Source organism: Salmo salar, chromosome ssa02, assembly GCF_905237065.1.
Source record: "Salmo salar chromosome ssa02, Ssal_v3.1, whole genome shotgun sequence".
Lineage (NCBI taxonomy): Eukaryota > Metazoa > Chordata > Actinopteri > Salmoniformes > Salmonidae > Salmo > Salmo salar.
This window is the reverse complement of record NC_059443.1, coordinates 64,220,467-64,236,524: the sequence shown is the minus strand read 5'-3', so window position 1 is coordinate 64,236,524 and position 16,058 is coordinate 64,220,467. Positions and strand designations below refer to the sequence as shown.

The following is a 16,058-nucleotide window of genomic DNA, read 5'->3' as shown; positions in this document are numbered from 1 at the left end:
AGTGCACTACTTCTGACCAGGGCCCATAGGGTGCCATTTGGGATGCAGACCTGGCCCATCTTGTCAAGCCATGATTAGTGCATATTATGGGATGAAAGCGTTGACGTGTCAATTCTGTCAATGTGTGAAGTGAAAAGCAGGTCTGTTCACCGCTGCACGGCCCGCGGCCTCATACTCCCATTTTCAAACACACCTGTATGCACGCATTCACACACACTTATCTGTATGCGGGAAGAAGAAGCTTTCGTAAATTAATATTCAGCCCAGCAGCTTTGGATGTACTGTGCAGTCCGTTGCCATGGCGTTTCACATCACACAACAGTATTCTGATTTAAATGTATATTTAATCAAAATAAATGAATCATAGAGGATCTGACTTACTCTAAAAGCATCCTGATCACTTGGCCAAGTCACTGTGAAGAATCCAGAAGTTTCCTCTTAAGTCTATCTATGCAAATGCTGCTTTCAAAAAGTATGCTTGAAAATGAACAAATAAACAGATGAAAAACAGAAAGAAAGGAAAGTAGCTAATGTTACAATAGAGTTCCAGCTAATTGTGATGTGACCTATTGATGTGAGGGTCTGCAAGTGCTGCAGACTGGCCACAAAGAAGTCTCTCTCTAATACAGTACACACACTCATTCTCCCTCTCTCTGTTTCTACACAGAACACACACACACACACACACACACACACACACACACACACACACACACACACACACACACACACACACACACACACACACACACACACACACACACACACACAATCTCTTTTCCACACAGGCCTCCCTGCCTCCCTCGGTGTGCTCACAGCTGTGGATCTTGTACTGGGTTCACCTAAGGTAAAGATATGGTATATTACGTAATGGCTTATAGATTTTTCCACCCCTGGAGGGCAGCCAAAACCCTCCTCCTCTCTCCAGAGGAGTGAGAGCAGAGAGTTAGAGAACACTTTGTTCTACTGAGACTGGCTGACTGTACTGTCCAGGCCTAGCCCAGCCTAGTACACTTCTACTACTGTGGTGTACGGAATCACAGGACGGTTTTCAGTACGAAAACTACTGGACTGACTGACAGCGAGAGAGAAGGACAGAGAGGGGGGGGACAGAGAGAGAGAGAGAATGGGGAGGGACAGAGAGAGATAGGGGGGACAGAGAGAGAGTGAGAGGGACAGAGAGAGAAAGAGGGGACGGTAAGAGAGGGACAGAGAGAGAAAGAGAGGGGACAGAGAGAGAGGGGGGGACAGAGAGAGAAAGAGAGGGAGATGCAGAGAGAGTGAGAAGAGAGAGACAGATAGAGAGGGGGGGGCAGAGAGAGGGAGGGGGCAGAGAAAGAGAGAGAGAGAGGGACAGAAAGAGAGAGAAGGTCAGAGAGGGGGGGACAGAGAGAGAGACAGAGAGAGAGGGGGGACAGAGAGAGAAAGAGAGGGGATAGAGCGAGGGACAGAGAGAGAAAGAGAGATCGAGAGAGGGGGGGGGGACAGAGAGGGGGGACAGAGAGAGAGAGGAACAGAGAGAGAGAAAGAGAGGGAGAGGCAGAGAGAGAGAGAGTGAGAAAGAGAGAGAGACAGAGAGGGGGGGACAGGGACCAAGAGAGAGAGAGGGGAGGGACAGAGGGAGAGAGGGACAGAGACAGAGAGAGAGGGAGAGAGGGGAGGGACAGAGGGAGAGAGGGACAGAGACAGAGAGAGAGGGAGAGAGGGGAGGGACAGAGGGAGAGAGGGACAGAGACAGAGAGAGAGGGAGAGAGGGGAGGGACAGAGGGAGAGAGGGACAGAGACAGAGAGAGAGGGAGAGAGGGGAGGGACAGAGGGAGAGAGGGACAGAGACAGAGAGAGAGAAAAAGAGTGAGAGAGCTGCTCTATATTGATGTGACTGTCTAACATGCCTACAGCATTAGACGCTCCTGTCAACACCTCCCCATACAAACGCTCCTCACTTGTCCCTGTGGTACAAACACACTAAAATAAATGACCTTCAGAGTGTGTTGTGTCATGCCAATGCAGTGAAGCACTGGTACTCTAGACCTATGGTATCCTATGAGCCACGATCAGATCAACTGGCAAAGGGTACTGTATTACACATACACTAACCTATATCTAGCTGTATGGTTGACGAATGCTTGTTCCAACCACAGGACTAAATAGAACATGAATCATATACATGTATCTCTATGGTCCCATTAAACGGGGATCAAACCAATCAGGCTGTTCTACCTGCTTCATATGCTGTGTTATTACTTCTTAACCCTAGCAGCTAACCAATCAGGCTGTTCAACCTGCTTCATATGCTGTGTTATTACTTCTTTACCCTAGCAGCTAACCAATCAGGCTGTTCTACCTGCTTCATATGCTGTGTTATTACTTCTTTACCTAACAGCTAACCAATCAGGCTGTTCAACCTGCTTCATATGCTGTGTTATTACTTCTTTACCTAACAGCTAACCAATCAGGCTGTTCTACCTGCTTCATATGCTGTGTTATTACTTCTTTACCCTAGCAGCTAACCAATCAGGCTGTTCTACCTGCTTCATATGCTGTGTTATTACTTCTTTACCTAGCAGCTAACCAATCAGATTATTATCTGGCACTACGGCTTTCCTGCAAATCTTCAGATCAACTGTCTGCACTGGATGTATATATATATTCAAACATATCTGACGCTGAAGCTTCTGTCTGCAAATTCTCTTCAGTTTACTAATACATGATATAGTGAGTGGCATGTAGCCTAGTGGTTAGAGAGCTGGGCCAGTAAACAAAAGGTCACTGGTTCAAATCCCTGAGCCGACTAGGTGAAAAATCCGGCCAGGTACCCTTGAGCAAGGCATTTAACCCTTATTTCTCCTGTTAGTCAGTCTGGATAAGAGTGTTTGCTAAAAGACAAAAATGTCAATTGTATGGAAACACCTGATGGAAACGTTGTATCAAGCAGCTGATGGAGACGGCGATAGTAAGTAGAAAATCCTTTGAGACGGAGGATTTAGTCAAGTCCTTTAATGGGACGGAGCATCTCTGAACTGAGACATGGTTTTCACGGCTGACTGCCTGGTTTCAATCATGTCAGAACGATCCACGCTACAGTTTCTTGGCTCACTTCTACTGAGAAGAGCGTGACATCTATTTGTTTAATAAAACCCTTTTTCTTCTATACTAAACGTCTCCCACCAGATTTAGCAAGGGCATTTTCCCCCAAAAATACATAGCTATATAATATAGAAATGCATTCATAGAATTGCTTACCAGCCAGGGGCATTTCTCGGACATAGAATACATACAGAACACACTATACATGGACTCAATAGAACTGCTGTTACAGAAATGAAGGGAGAGGATCTATACATCTAATTGGTGCTGGATGCTTGGACATACAGTGTCTAGTCACTCTAATTCTACATATAAAATACATATAGAATATAAAAACACATTCAATAGATCTGCTTTGTCAGAAATCAATGCCTATACATTGATCTAGTGGCTCTAAGTAGATATTTCTGTACTGTGCATGTGTGAGTGGTCTGTGTATGTGTGAGTGGTCTGTGTATGTGTGAGTGGTCTGTGTATGCGTGAGTGGTCTGTGTATGTGTGAGTGGTCTGTGTATGCGTGAGTGGTCTGTGTATGCGTGAGTGGTCTGTGTATGTGTGAGTGGTCTGTGTATGCGTGAGTGGTCTGTGTATGCGTGAGTGGTCTGTGTATGCGTGAGTGGTCTGTGTATGCGTGAGTGGTCTGTGTATGTGTGAGTGGTCTGTGTGAGTGGTCTGTGTATGCGTGAGTGGTCTGTGTATGTGTGAGTGGTCTGTGTGAGTGGTCTGTGTATGCGTGAGTGGTCTGTGTATGTGTGAGTGGTCTGTGTATGTGTGAGTGGTCTGTGTATGCGTGAGTGGTCTGTGTATGCGTGAGTGGTCTGTGTATGCGTGAGTGGTCTGTGTATGCGTGAGTGGTCTGTGGTCTGTGTATGCGTGAGTGGTCTGTGTGAGTGGTCTGTGTATGTGTGAGTGGTCTGTGTATGTGTGAGTGGTCTGTGTATGTGTGAGTGGTCTGTGTATGTGTGAGTGGTCTGTGTATGTGTGAGTGGTCTGTGTATGGATGCATGATGTGTCAAATCCTCTTTGGAGAAAAACCCCACAAGTAACTAAGAGCTTTCATTTCACGGTTAACCGCCTTGTCCCATTCACTGGGTTAGCTACCCGACGAAACAGAGAAGAAACGAAATAAAAGAAAAAAACACCAACGGGTGAGGCAGGGGGAGGAGGGGGGAGGAGGGGGAGGGAAACAACAACAACTCAACCAGAGTTGAGGATCCTTCTCAAACGTTGCTCTCTCTTCAACAGAGGCGAGTCGACGAGGAGAAGAAAGTGGAGGGAGGAGGAAGTAAAAGAAAATGGGAGTCTCTTCTCTTCCAGGGCAGCTGCCAGAGAGCCTCCTCTCATCCCTCACTCCTCTCATCCCTCACGTCTTTCATTGCGTCTTTCCGTTATCACGTCTTCTGAAAGTTGTCTCCAACTTGGCAGAATCACAGACTTTGTCAGCGTCCCAAATGGCAACCTGTTCCCTGTAGGCCCTGGTCAAAAGTAGTGCACTGTTTAGGGAATAAGGTGCCATTTGGGACACAGACTCTCCCTCCTTACCTTATGTATGTTCCTGGATGGTAGTTGGCAAACGCAGGCTGGTCTGTCTGTAGAATGTGTGGGCTCAGACTCAGAGGCTGCCTCACAAATGGCACCCTATTCCCTAAATAGTGCACTACTTTTGACCAGGGTCCATAGTGCATAATGTAGAGAATAGGGTACCATTTTGGACACACAAAGAGTCTGTGGCCTTCATCTATCTACACCGTTTCATTATTGGTATGTGTGTACATTTGGTTCTGATGTCTGATAGAATGTAATACCCTGCAGAAGGAAGTCATGAGTGAATTGAATGACGAGGTTTTTCAGAGCTCGACACTTCATCTCTAATCTTTAAACTAAGCAAATAGGTGCCTTATAATGAGCACATTTCACATTGAATATCAAATGTATTTTCTCATGGTGAGATTGGCTTGGCTGAGGAGAGGAGGGTACGGCTGTTTGTCATCTATTCTTCTCTCTATCGTATCGACACACACACACACACACACACACACACAAACACATGTGTACCATACTGAACTGATTATAGTTAACTTCTTCCCTCCACCACAATCCTCACTATGTATATCTGGAACGTGTGTGTGTGTGTGTGTGTGTGTGTGTGTGTGTGTGTGTGTGTGTGTGTGTGTGTGTGTGTGTGTGTGTGTGTGTGTGTGTGTGTGTGTGTGTGTGTGTGTGTGTGTGTGTGTGTGTTCCACAGCAGTATATCGCAGACCGCCACCAGACTGCTGTAGGGGCTGCCTGCTACCACTGGCCACGGCTCAGCCAAAATCTAATCCATGCTGGGGGGTTGGGGTGTTATACACACACACACACACACTCACTCTCACGCGCTCACTCACACACACAAACACTCTCTCACACAAACACACTCTCGCTCGCTCACTCACACAAACACTCTCACTCGTTCTCTCTCTCACACACACACACACACACACACACACACACACACACACACACACACACACACACACACACACACACACACACACACACACACGGGACAGTCAGCAACCTATTATCCTGTGCTGCATGGTGATTGTGGAGTGGCAGCGGTAAAGTGTGGTAAATCCATTTTCCATGGGCGGTCAGGAAGACTGCACAGATAAACAGATGAACAGAGGATGGATTTAACTCGTCTTCCTCAAAGGCAGGAGGAGAGGAGATGCACCCGGCCCGGGATGAGAGATATAGTACAAGGTATCCTACAGGACTTCAGCTAGCTGGGACTTTAGTGCTTGCATTATTAGGTTACCAGTAGTAGAGATGGAGTATTCTGTTTAAATGTGGCGATGTATATATGCATGTACATTCTTTCTCATTATGCATACAGTATAGTAAATGTATATACATGTATTATTACATGGATGCGTACAAGCGTGCATAAACACATACAGTAAATGTACACATTTACAAGCACTGCAGTGTATATAACAGACATAGTCCTATACACATAGAACATATGAACTAGCACAGAGCCCACCAGGCAGAGCTGACCCCAGGCAGAGCTGACCCCAGGTAGAGCTGACCCCAGGTAGAGCTGACCCCAGTCAGAGCTGACCCCAGGCAGAAGCTGACCCCAGGCAGAGCTGACCCCAGGCAGAGCTGACCCCAGGTAGAGCTGACCCCAGGCAGGAGCTGACCCCAGGTAGAGCTGACCCCAGGTAGAGCTGACCCCAGGCAGAGCTGACCCCAGGTAGAGCTGACCCCAGGCAGAAGCTGACCCCAGGCAGAGCTGACCCCAGGCAGAGCGGTGTCCTCCATTAGCCTGGGGAGATTAATAAGTAACCAGAACACAATGTAGTGCAGGGTGTCACCCTGCCAGGCAGCACCGGGGCATTCTACCCATCCATCACCCCACACCCTATGCCTATTCTCAGCTCCACCAACATAGAAATACAATGACTAGAATGGGCACCTCCATTCAAGTCAATGTTCCCTGATAGGTGGAGGGCCTGCGGGTCCCATTCTAATAGTTATATTTCTATGTCCATCACCAGCTCCTGTCCCGGTGTCAGTGTGGTGAAAAGTGACACCACGGCAGGAACGATGTTACCAGCTTGGTAGGCTATGTTACCGGATCAAGGGAGGCCACCTCGGCTTACACCAACACCACCGTACACCCCAGTCACCATCCGGTGCTGGTGTAACCAAAGCCCACCGCTGACGCATGAGGTCCCTGGAGGACAAACTGGGTGAGAATAACTCACACTACTGACAGACTGATCGCCTGACATCAGGACTAAGGCCTATCTATCTTTACCTGACGACTCAAACTGAATTATTCCACTGCTCTATGTTAGCTACATACTTCAGTCTGAGACTTCCATCATTGAAGTCGTTTGTGGTGATGTCAAAATGAGGAGTGTTGGACAAAACAAAGTCATCAGCAATTGGATCATTTCTAACCAATCAGAGTATCAAAGCCAGTGATGAATTTTCTAAAAGCTGCTTTACCCACATGTATTTCTGGTGCTGGCCCAACCCATCGGTTTCTGGGACCAATCAGAACGGTTAGAATGTGTTTGCGTTCCAGGGGAGGTACTCAGAGGTACTCAGATCCAGACTCATTGTGGAGAATAAACTAATGACCATGGCCGTGGTGTAGTATTTGGCCGGAGCAAGGAGTTTGGGTAGCCAGGCAATATCTATCTAACACGGCAAGCTGTAACTTAAAAGTGAAGGCAAATTCATCTATTTGGAATAGTTGAAAAATGAGACATGTAACAAACATTTTATTTTGTGATTTCTCAACTGTTCCAAATTGATAAATTGCATAATAAATAAGGACATCATCATCAACTACTGAATCATTCATTGAGATTAATCAATAGTTTGGTGCTTCCAGTACTGAAGTGATGAAGGAAGGGGTTAACCTACAAGCATTGACAGGGTTGGCTCCAGGCAGACATGACATCGCTTATGGCCTCAGGCCGCTTTAAAACTTAAAAAAATAATGTCTCTCCACGCCACGGCAAAATGTGTACAATTGCAGGATATCTCGCTTAGGGCCCCCAAAAGGCTAGAGCTGGCCCTGCACATTTATCCCTGTGCGCTGACCTGCCCAAATCTCGTGGCAGCTCTTCCCAAACACACTAATATGGACACACATAGTGCGGTGTCCTTGCTTTCCCTTCACACGCAATCAAACTACAACTACATTATTGTTTGAGAGATTATTTTGACATAATCTCTATCACCAAACGTACATTATTTCCTAATGCTCACAGCTATGTGGCCTAAACTCATTTATTTCTTTCAAGTCGACCATAACGCGGGCATTCATTGCCACACACGGCTCAGTGCGTTTGAAGTATAGCCTACGCAATTCTAAAACAAGTGGGGAATATACTAACCATAAAATATATACATTTAAAAAACAACATTAAATCGACCAACAACTAAACGCATATCCAGCAAGGGTTAAGTATTTTGTCATTAAGAGCAGCAGAAAACTTCATGGGTTGGCACTGTGCGTAAAAGGCAGACTGCGGAAGCCTCGTGAAAACGCAAGCAAATCCAGACTCGACGCAGTCTAGCCTGCACTAAACATCACATTTTCTGGGAAACTTGAGTGGAGACTGAAGCAATAATTGATATCCAAACACATTACATAAAACCTTTATGCAAATGGTTCCCTCATCTCCTTCCTCTCCCTAGAAAAAAAGCATAAAACAGTGCCATATTCCACCTCAAAAACCCTCCCAGCGCCACTTTACAAATGTACTGATTTGGCTATCCATACTTCGCGTCCATTACGCGTCATGCCCAAGGTCCCTCACCTAAGCATGTCCATTCCAACAAAGCTTTTATCCTCATTAATAATGTATCACTGATTGTTTACATTTGTTACCACATGTCCCCATTGCTGATTGTTTCATTATTAACAACATGGTTAAATCGAAGAAAATGTAAAGACAATCTCCAGACAAAATGGTTGATTCCGGAGGAATGCGAGTATAATTCCCGCGGGTGGTATGATAAGCACACACTCTCTCTCTATCTCTCTCTCTCTCTCTCTCACACACACACACACGCACCGTGCCACTCACCGGAAAACCAAGGTTAATTGGCCCTCTGCAAACTCCGCTCAACGCTTGCAGAGAACTTTTTAGTCAAAAGATCATATCGCAAGAATTTGCACAACTTGCAAACATATAATATTGGAACAGGCAAGAAAAATATATCATGTATTTCCTTTCATATTCTCACTGCCAAATGATCTGCATAATGTCTTGAGGCCAAGCAACTTTGACTGCCTTTTTATAATGCAAATGATGAATATGCTACTAGACTTAAATTAAATCAGATCATTATAACGCTGACAAATCAATTACTGGTGAAAAATCAGTCGCGAGGAAAACAAATCAGCTCACAGAAGCTTAACAAGATCAATATGTATTGCGCATATGGGCAGCATGCACGCGCCCGCCGCGCTGCTCGGCTCATGGCGGATCTGTAGCCAATTAATTTTAATTAATGGAAAGAAAGAGAAACATGATGTGCGTGGAGCTCAACCCCATATGCACTTGGCTTGGAAATATATCTAAACTAAATATGCAGTTTTTGAAAGAAGTGCCCTGAATAAATGTATAGGCAAATAAAACAAACAAATGAAATAATGCCAAGTCTGAACTCTTACAAGCTAAATTACATTGACCCCAGCTGACCCATACGACAATATCTATCTTTAAATAAATCATTAATGCTGTTTATGGTTTTCTGTAAGAAATACGTTTCTTTAAGACTGACATTTCCTCCACTGTGATTTTAGCTGATGATTTGACTGCGTCTACTACAAAGAGCTGACCGAGAGGGCCTATATTTCCCCCCAGCCAAACATGCAGTTACTGTTCCTTAGGCCTAATTCTAAAACTGAACACTTATTACAGAAAGTGAATAGAAATTACAGTGACAACAACACATTCAATTGTATGGTTAAAGTAGGCTATTAAGTCCAATTAAAATAACGAAGGGCATTCATTAATTCATGGAACTTCGAAAAACACTTGCAAAGCTGAGAAGGCCGCGTCTGGAATCTGGACTAATATGCTTGTAAGCACTTGCGTGTTGGTAAAATAATATGCATTTCGTTAATTATCCTATTAAAATTAAGTCAGAGATGCAATTAAAAAATGTTCAATTCAACCTCAGCCACAAGTAAGGCATATAGACAATACTGAGAAAAGAGCTAAGGCCCCGTGGCCTACTGCACGGCTATATAGGCTATAGTTTAGCATACAATAATAGTGGTAAAAGACTAAACAAAACAGAACATCAAGACGCACACTGAAAAAAAACACAAAAAAACCCGTTATAATAGTCATGCATTTTTAGAAGAGGTAGCCCTACAGCCTATGGGACCACCAGACAAAGGAAGAGTGAAACGAGTGCTGAGATTGTGACATTTAAGGCAATATTCAAATCTAAGTGTATAATAGGCTTACTGTCTGTCTGTAAGCTACTTCCGTTGAGCTTCAAGGGGAAAACAAGTTCGGTCCTGCCGGTCCTGCCCTGCACTTCTCAGTTGAAGGTGAAATTCGCACCGCTCCGTGCGCGCTCAAACGCTTTTCTCAGACGGCTACAGTGAAGTCCAGATATACACATCCAAATTCTTAATCAAAGTTTACATGTTTTTTAAAGTAAATTAATAAAATTATATGTGTTCTGTTGTTATTACATATGCATATTAGCAGCATAGGCCTGCTGTCACGAGGCTACGAAACTGATTCCAGTAAAACGGGCCAGTAAATTGCACTGTGACCTAATTTTAAGATTTTCATCTGAAATAAATCAAACAGTCACTCAGATTAGTCATTTTCCAGTTAGATAAATAGGCCTTCATATAATGCAATGACTTGTCAGCAACAAAACTGTTTCAAATGCATAAACACATTATCCAAGCATATGATCCAAAATCGCTTCCTTGTGTGCCATATTTTTTATTTCTAAAATACTACATGTTGTATCAGTATATAATTGTTAAATGTAGCCTACAATACTTTATTCTCCAACCACTGTCAACACATATCTGAATTCCAAACCAACGGAGGGAAAGGCCTCAATGTTAGGCCTATATTAATAAATACCACCTTACATTTACGCACAACGGCATTGCCATTTCATTTCTTGCCTTTGCCGTCCACAATAATAATATCAAAACCAACACTCGCTCATGTAGGCCTATGTATTCACCCGTATTCTGCCGTAAAGGTATCTCGTTAAACAAGCAAATATCAACTAAAATAAAGCAAGCAACCTTTACAAACGTTCTCATCAGGCCTATACAGTCAGGTGTCAAAGGCCTATAAAGTCCTCATAGTTAAATGGCATATTTCTCCCCTTCATTGTCTAGGCGTGTGATGTTGCTTCAGTTGTGTCAAATTAAAGAAAACTATAGCCCGATAACTTTCCCCATACTCGATTACATACAAGGAATCTACAAGTATACGTGCTACAATTGTGACCCCAACACAATCCAATATTGAGGGAAAACGGGCATGCATTCCCGCCGTCCTCCGAAATAATACACCTTTCCTTCTGTCCTTATCAACCTAAAAACGACATTTATCGATTGGAAATGTAAAACTATATTTCAACTAACTCTATACGGGCATGTTCATGTGACAACAGAACAGAAGCCTAAAGCTGAGAGCCCGGGTACAGCTGTCGTGTGGGTTGAATGACAAGCACAGTGACAGTCGCTCAAACACCTCCATAGCCACCACAACTATCGCACCAAAGTTAGAAAGATCGTTCATTTCCATGGAAAAGTACTCCAAAACTAATACATTCAATTCTGGTTCTTTTACTTAGTTGATATTGTTGTGTAATTGTTGTGTTTTTAAATAGCTATAGGACGGCATAACAAGCGACCAATGTAGGAATAGCGCGAGCCCCATTCCCCCCTGAGCTCTTCTCTCCCCTCCTTTTGATATAAAATACATTCAGGAGAAGCGCCATTTTCTCTTCTAACCATGTGTAATGAAACGCACAAGAAAGCCTGTTGGAGAGATGCCATCAAAGGGGAAGAGGGACAGAGAGCGGAGAGAAGCCGAACACACCATCTGAAACGAGCGGATAGCGAAAAGGTCCCTAAAACCTCATTATTGACAAGCGGCACCGTACATGGACAACGACAACATTAAAAACCAACAACATCCGGAGAGCTAAAGTGGAGGCAGGATACCAAAGAAAAGTAGAGTTTTTACCTGTGTCAAGCAGTAAGGGGAGTACATGGTTATTTTAGAGTTCATAAAGTGGAATCTTATTCAAGTTGGATAGAAGTTGGAAGTCCGCTGCATGTGGTACTGCATTGCAAAACGCTCCGCTGTGCCGCTCCGCTCACTCTATGCTGTACCACTAACCCCGCCTCGAGAGCTGAAAGTGAAAGCCTACACAAACTTTGGGGGAAAGTTTGTGAACTCTTTCTGACACACACTCCCCCCTTCTCTCTCCCTCCGTTTCCCTATCAAATATTCAGATGTAAATCTTCGAGCTTTATAAAGATGTGATCATGTTGGAGTTGGATAGAGAAAAAATAAAACTTAAAACATCAACCAACATTGACCGCAATTATAACGTTGAAACAGCTACTAACCCTGATCGTGCCAACTGCCAAGTCCTTACTTGCCATCATGTTTTAAAGTTGTCAATTGGTATTTCACTGGCTGTTAAAGACAGGTTGGTCAATTACAGGGTCCCTCACTCATCATAGTCATGCACATGACCCATTATTAGTGCATTTGTGTGTGTGTGTGTGTGTGCGCGCGACAGGCATTCAAACATCTTTCTCACACACATAGTAATATAAAGTGTAGCCCACTCGAACAATAGGGTATAGACAGCACCACTCCAATCAAACAGGGGTGGCCAGCACTTACAAACCACACATCTCACAACTACCAGAGCCACTCAACATTACGTAAGCCTACCATTTCTTCTTCTGGTAGTGGGTATAATGTTCAATGTATGTACAGATGTAAGATCTTAATTCGACCTATATTGTCACAATACAAAATTATCAAGAACAAAAGAGTGATCAAATTAAGATCCTACATCTGTAAGTCACTTTGTATAAAAGCATCGGTGAAATATCCTATTACTGTATATATGTATAAGGGGACCTAACTACAGTACTACAGAACACCAAACCTCTTTAACCCCAGCCTTCTGTTATAGTCATCTACAGGCTAATAGAAAGACTGTTTAAGAGTCAGCCACAATTGGACTTGTGTTGTCTGAAGAGAACATAGTTCTGTTTTTAATCAACGACTGGCTGGCTGGCTGACTGACTGACTGACTGACTGACTGGCTGGCTTATCCTTAAACACCCTGGTCCATGTTCAGCTGGTTGATCATCTCGGGTCAACCTCACGTTCTGTATGTATAGCTGCAGGGAGAGCATATGATGCACACACACACCCTGTCAATTACCCTGCTTCTCCTGCATCCCGCCAATTCACCCTTGAGGTGAGGTAGGAGAATGTGTTCAATTTGTATGTGTGTCTGTCTGTCTGTGTGTGTGTGTGCACACGTACGTCTGTATGTGTGTGTGTGTGTGTGTGTGTGTGTGTGTGTGTGTGTGTGTGTGTGTGTGTGTGCACACGTACGTCTGTATGTGTGTGTGTGTGTGTGTGTGTGTGTGTGTGTGTGTGTGTGTGTGTGTGTGTGTGTGTGTGTGTGTGTGTGTGTGTGTAGGGGTGCGGTTTTGGAGGGTTTGAAGTCACCCTGGAGCACGAGCGCCAAGTTGAGTTTCTGGGAGCCGTTGAAGCCCAGTAGAATTACGAGACCTCAGCCACATGCAGCACTGTGCATTAGGAATGCTATGCAGCCCCTACAGAACACACACAACAGAGAACATGCACATATGCACGCACGCATTCATACACACACACACACACACACACACACACACACACACACACACACACACACACACACACACACACACACACACACACACACACACACACACACACACACACACACACACACACACACACACACACACACACACACACTATGCTACACCACACTCTGTGGCCAATTAAAGAGAGCAGAAGAGACAGAAATATAGATTGAGAGAATCAGAGAGAGAAAAAGTGAGGGGAAATCAGAGAGGGGGGATCCAATTCCAAATCCCCCTCTCCTCACCACACCCTGCGGCACAGACCCAACCACTCCTAGTCTTTGTGCTCTGGCTCTCTCCCTCTCCCTCTCTGGCTCTCCCTCTCTCTCCATCTCCCTCTCTGGCTCTCCCTCTCTCTCCATCTCCCTCTCTGGCTCTCCCTCTCTGTCTCTCCCTCTCTCTCCCTCTCCCTCTCTGGCTCTCACCATCTCCCTCTCTGGCTCTCCCTCTCTCTCCATCTCCCTCTCTGGCTCTCCCTCTCTCTCTCCATCTTCCTCTCTGGCTCTCCCTCTCTCTCCATCTCCCTCTCTGGCTCTCTCTCTCTCTCTCTCTCTCTCTCTCCATCTCCCTCTCTGGCTCTCTCTCTCTCTCTCTCTCTCTCTCTCTCCATCTCCCTCTCTGGCTCTCCCTCTCTCTTCATCTCCCTCTCTCCCTCTCCCTCTCTCTTCATCTCCCTTTCCCTCTCTCTCCATCTCCCTCTCTGGCTCTCCCTCTCTCTTCATCTCCCTCTCTCCATCTCCCTCTCTCTGCATCTCCCTCTTTGGCTCGCCATCTCCCTCTCTCTCGCCATCTCCCTCTCTCTCTCCATCTCCCTCTTTGGCTCTCCCTCTCTCTCTCTCTCTCTCTCTCTCTCTCTCTCTCTCTCTCTCTCTCTCTCTCTCTCTCTCTCTCTCTCGCTCTCTCTCTCTCCATCTCTCTCTCTGGCTCTCCATCTCCCTCTCTCTCTCTCTCTCTCTCTCTCTCTCTCTCTCTCTCTCTCTCTCTCTCTCTCTCTTGCTCTTCATCTCTCCCTCTATATCTCTCTCTCTGGCTCTCTATTCCTCTCTCTCTCTGGCTCTCACTCTTTCCTTCTCTCCTTGGCTGTCTCAATCCCTCTCTCTGGCGGTGACCCAAATGACACCCTATTCCCTATATAGGGCACTACTTTAGACAAGGGCCCATAGGGTTCTGGACAAAAGTAGCGCACTGTGTAGGGGATAAGTTGCCATTTGGGACGCAGGCCATCTCAGTATTCATCACAGGTTGTTGTCTTAACAGATCCTCTCACCACAACCACTAACAACCCAGGAGTTCTAGAGCCCCAAAATGAAGGGAATTCTGAATTCTGATTCCATTCTCATCCAAACTCCCACAGACACACACACACACACACACACACACACACACACACACACACACACACACACACACACACACACTCCCATGCATCAAACAACCCGTTTTGACCGTTAGTAAGTTACCTCAAACCCCCCAAACCCACAGGCTAAATCTGCCATTTAAAAGCACATGGGAAAACCATATGTCATCTAACGATATTTAGGGCCTCGCGGTTGGTGTGTGTGTGTGTGTGTTAGTGCCTAGCGGTTGGTGTGTGTGTGTTAGGGCCTCACGGTTGTGTGTGTGTGTGTGTGTGTTAGGGCGTCACGGTTGGTGTGTGTGTGTGTTAGGGCCTCACGGTTGGTGTGTGTGTGTGTGTTAGGGCCTCACGGTTGGTGTGTGTGTGTTAGGGCCTCACGGTTGGTGTGTGTGTGTGTGTTAGGGCCTCGCGGTTGGTGTGTGTGTGTGTGTGTGTGTTAGTGCCTCGCGGTTGGTGTGTGTGTGTGTGTTAGTGCCTCGCGGTTGGTGTGTGTGTGTGTGTTAGTGCCTCACGGTTGGTGTGTGTGTGTGTTAGTGCCTCGGTTGGTGTGTGTGTGTGTGTGTGTTAGTGCCTCGCGGTTGGTGTGTGTGTGTGTGTTAGTGCCTCGCGGTTGGTGTGTGTGTTAGTGCCTCGCGGTTGGTGTGTGTGTGTGTTAGTGCCTCGCGGTTGGTGTGTGTGTGTGTGTTAGTGCCTCGCGGTTGGTGTGTGTGTGTGTGTGTTAGTGCCTCGCGGTTGGTGTGTGTGTGTGTTAGTGCCTCGCGGTTGGTGTGTGTGTGTGTAGTGCCTCGCGGTTGGTGTGTGTGTGTGTGTGTGTGTGTGTTAGTGCCTCGCGGTTGGTGTGTGTGTGTGTGTGTGTGTTAGGACCTCATGGTTGGTGTGTGTGTGTTAGGGCCTCGCGGTTGGTGTGTGTGTGTGTGTTAGTGCCTCGCGTTGGTGTGTGTGTGTGTGTTAGTGCCTCGCGGTTGGTGTGTGTGTGTTAGTGCCTCGCGGTTGGTGTGTGTGTGTGTGTTAGGGCCTCGCGGTTGGTGTGTGTGTGTGTGTTAGTGCCTCGCGGTTGGTGTGTGTGTGTGTGTTAGTGCCTCGCGGTTGGTGTGTGTGTGTGTGTTAGTGCCTCACGGTTGGTGTGTGTGTGTGTTAGGACCTCATGGTTGGTGTGTG

General features: G+C 45.8%; 1 protein-coding gene across 19 annotated transcripts in view; it reads right to left on the bottom strand.

The window, feature by feature from the left end:
- Window positions 1-16,058, bottom strand: part of LOC106589946 (nuclear factor 1 X-type) — a 166,458-nt gene that overhangs the window by 129,448 nt on the left and 20,952 nt on the right. The window contains exon 1 of one of the 19 annotated variants that reach the window (XM_045707786.1): window positions 11,844-12,097. The exons of the other annotated variants lie outside the window; for them this stretch is intronic. Coding sequence (XP_045563742.1) covers window positions 11,844-11,888 — 45 coding nt within the window. The 5' untranslated portion in view covers window positions 11,889-12,097. Of the gene's footprint in view, window positions 1-11,843; window positions 12,098-16,058 lie in introns of those variants that run through there. 19 annotated transcript variants of the gene reach the window in all.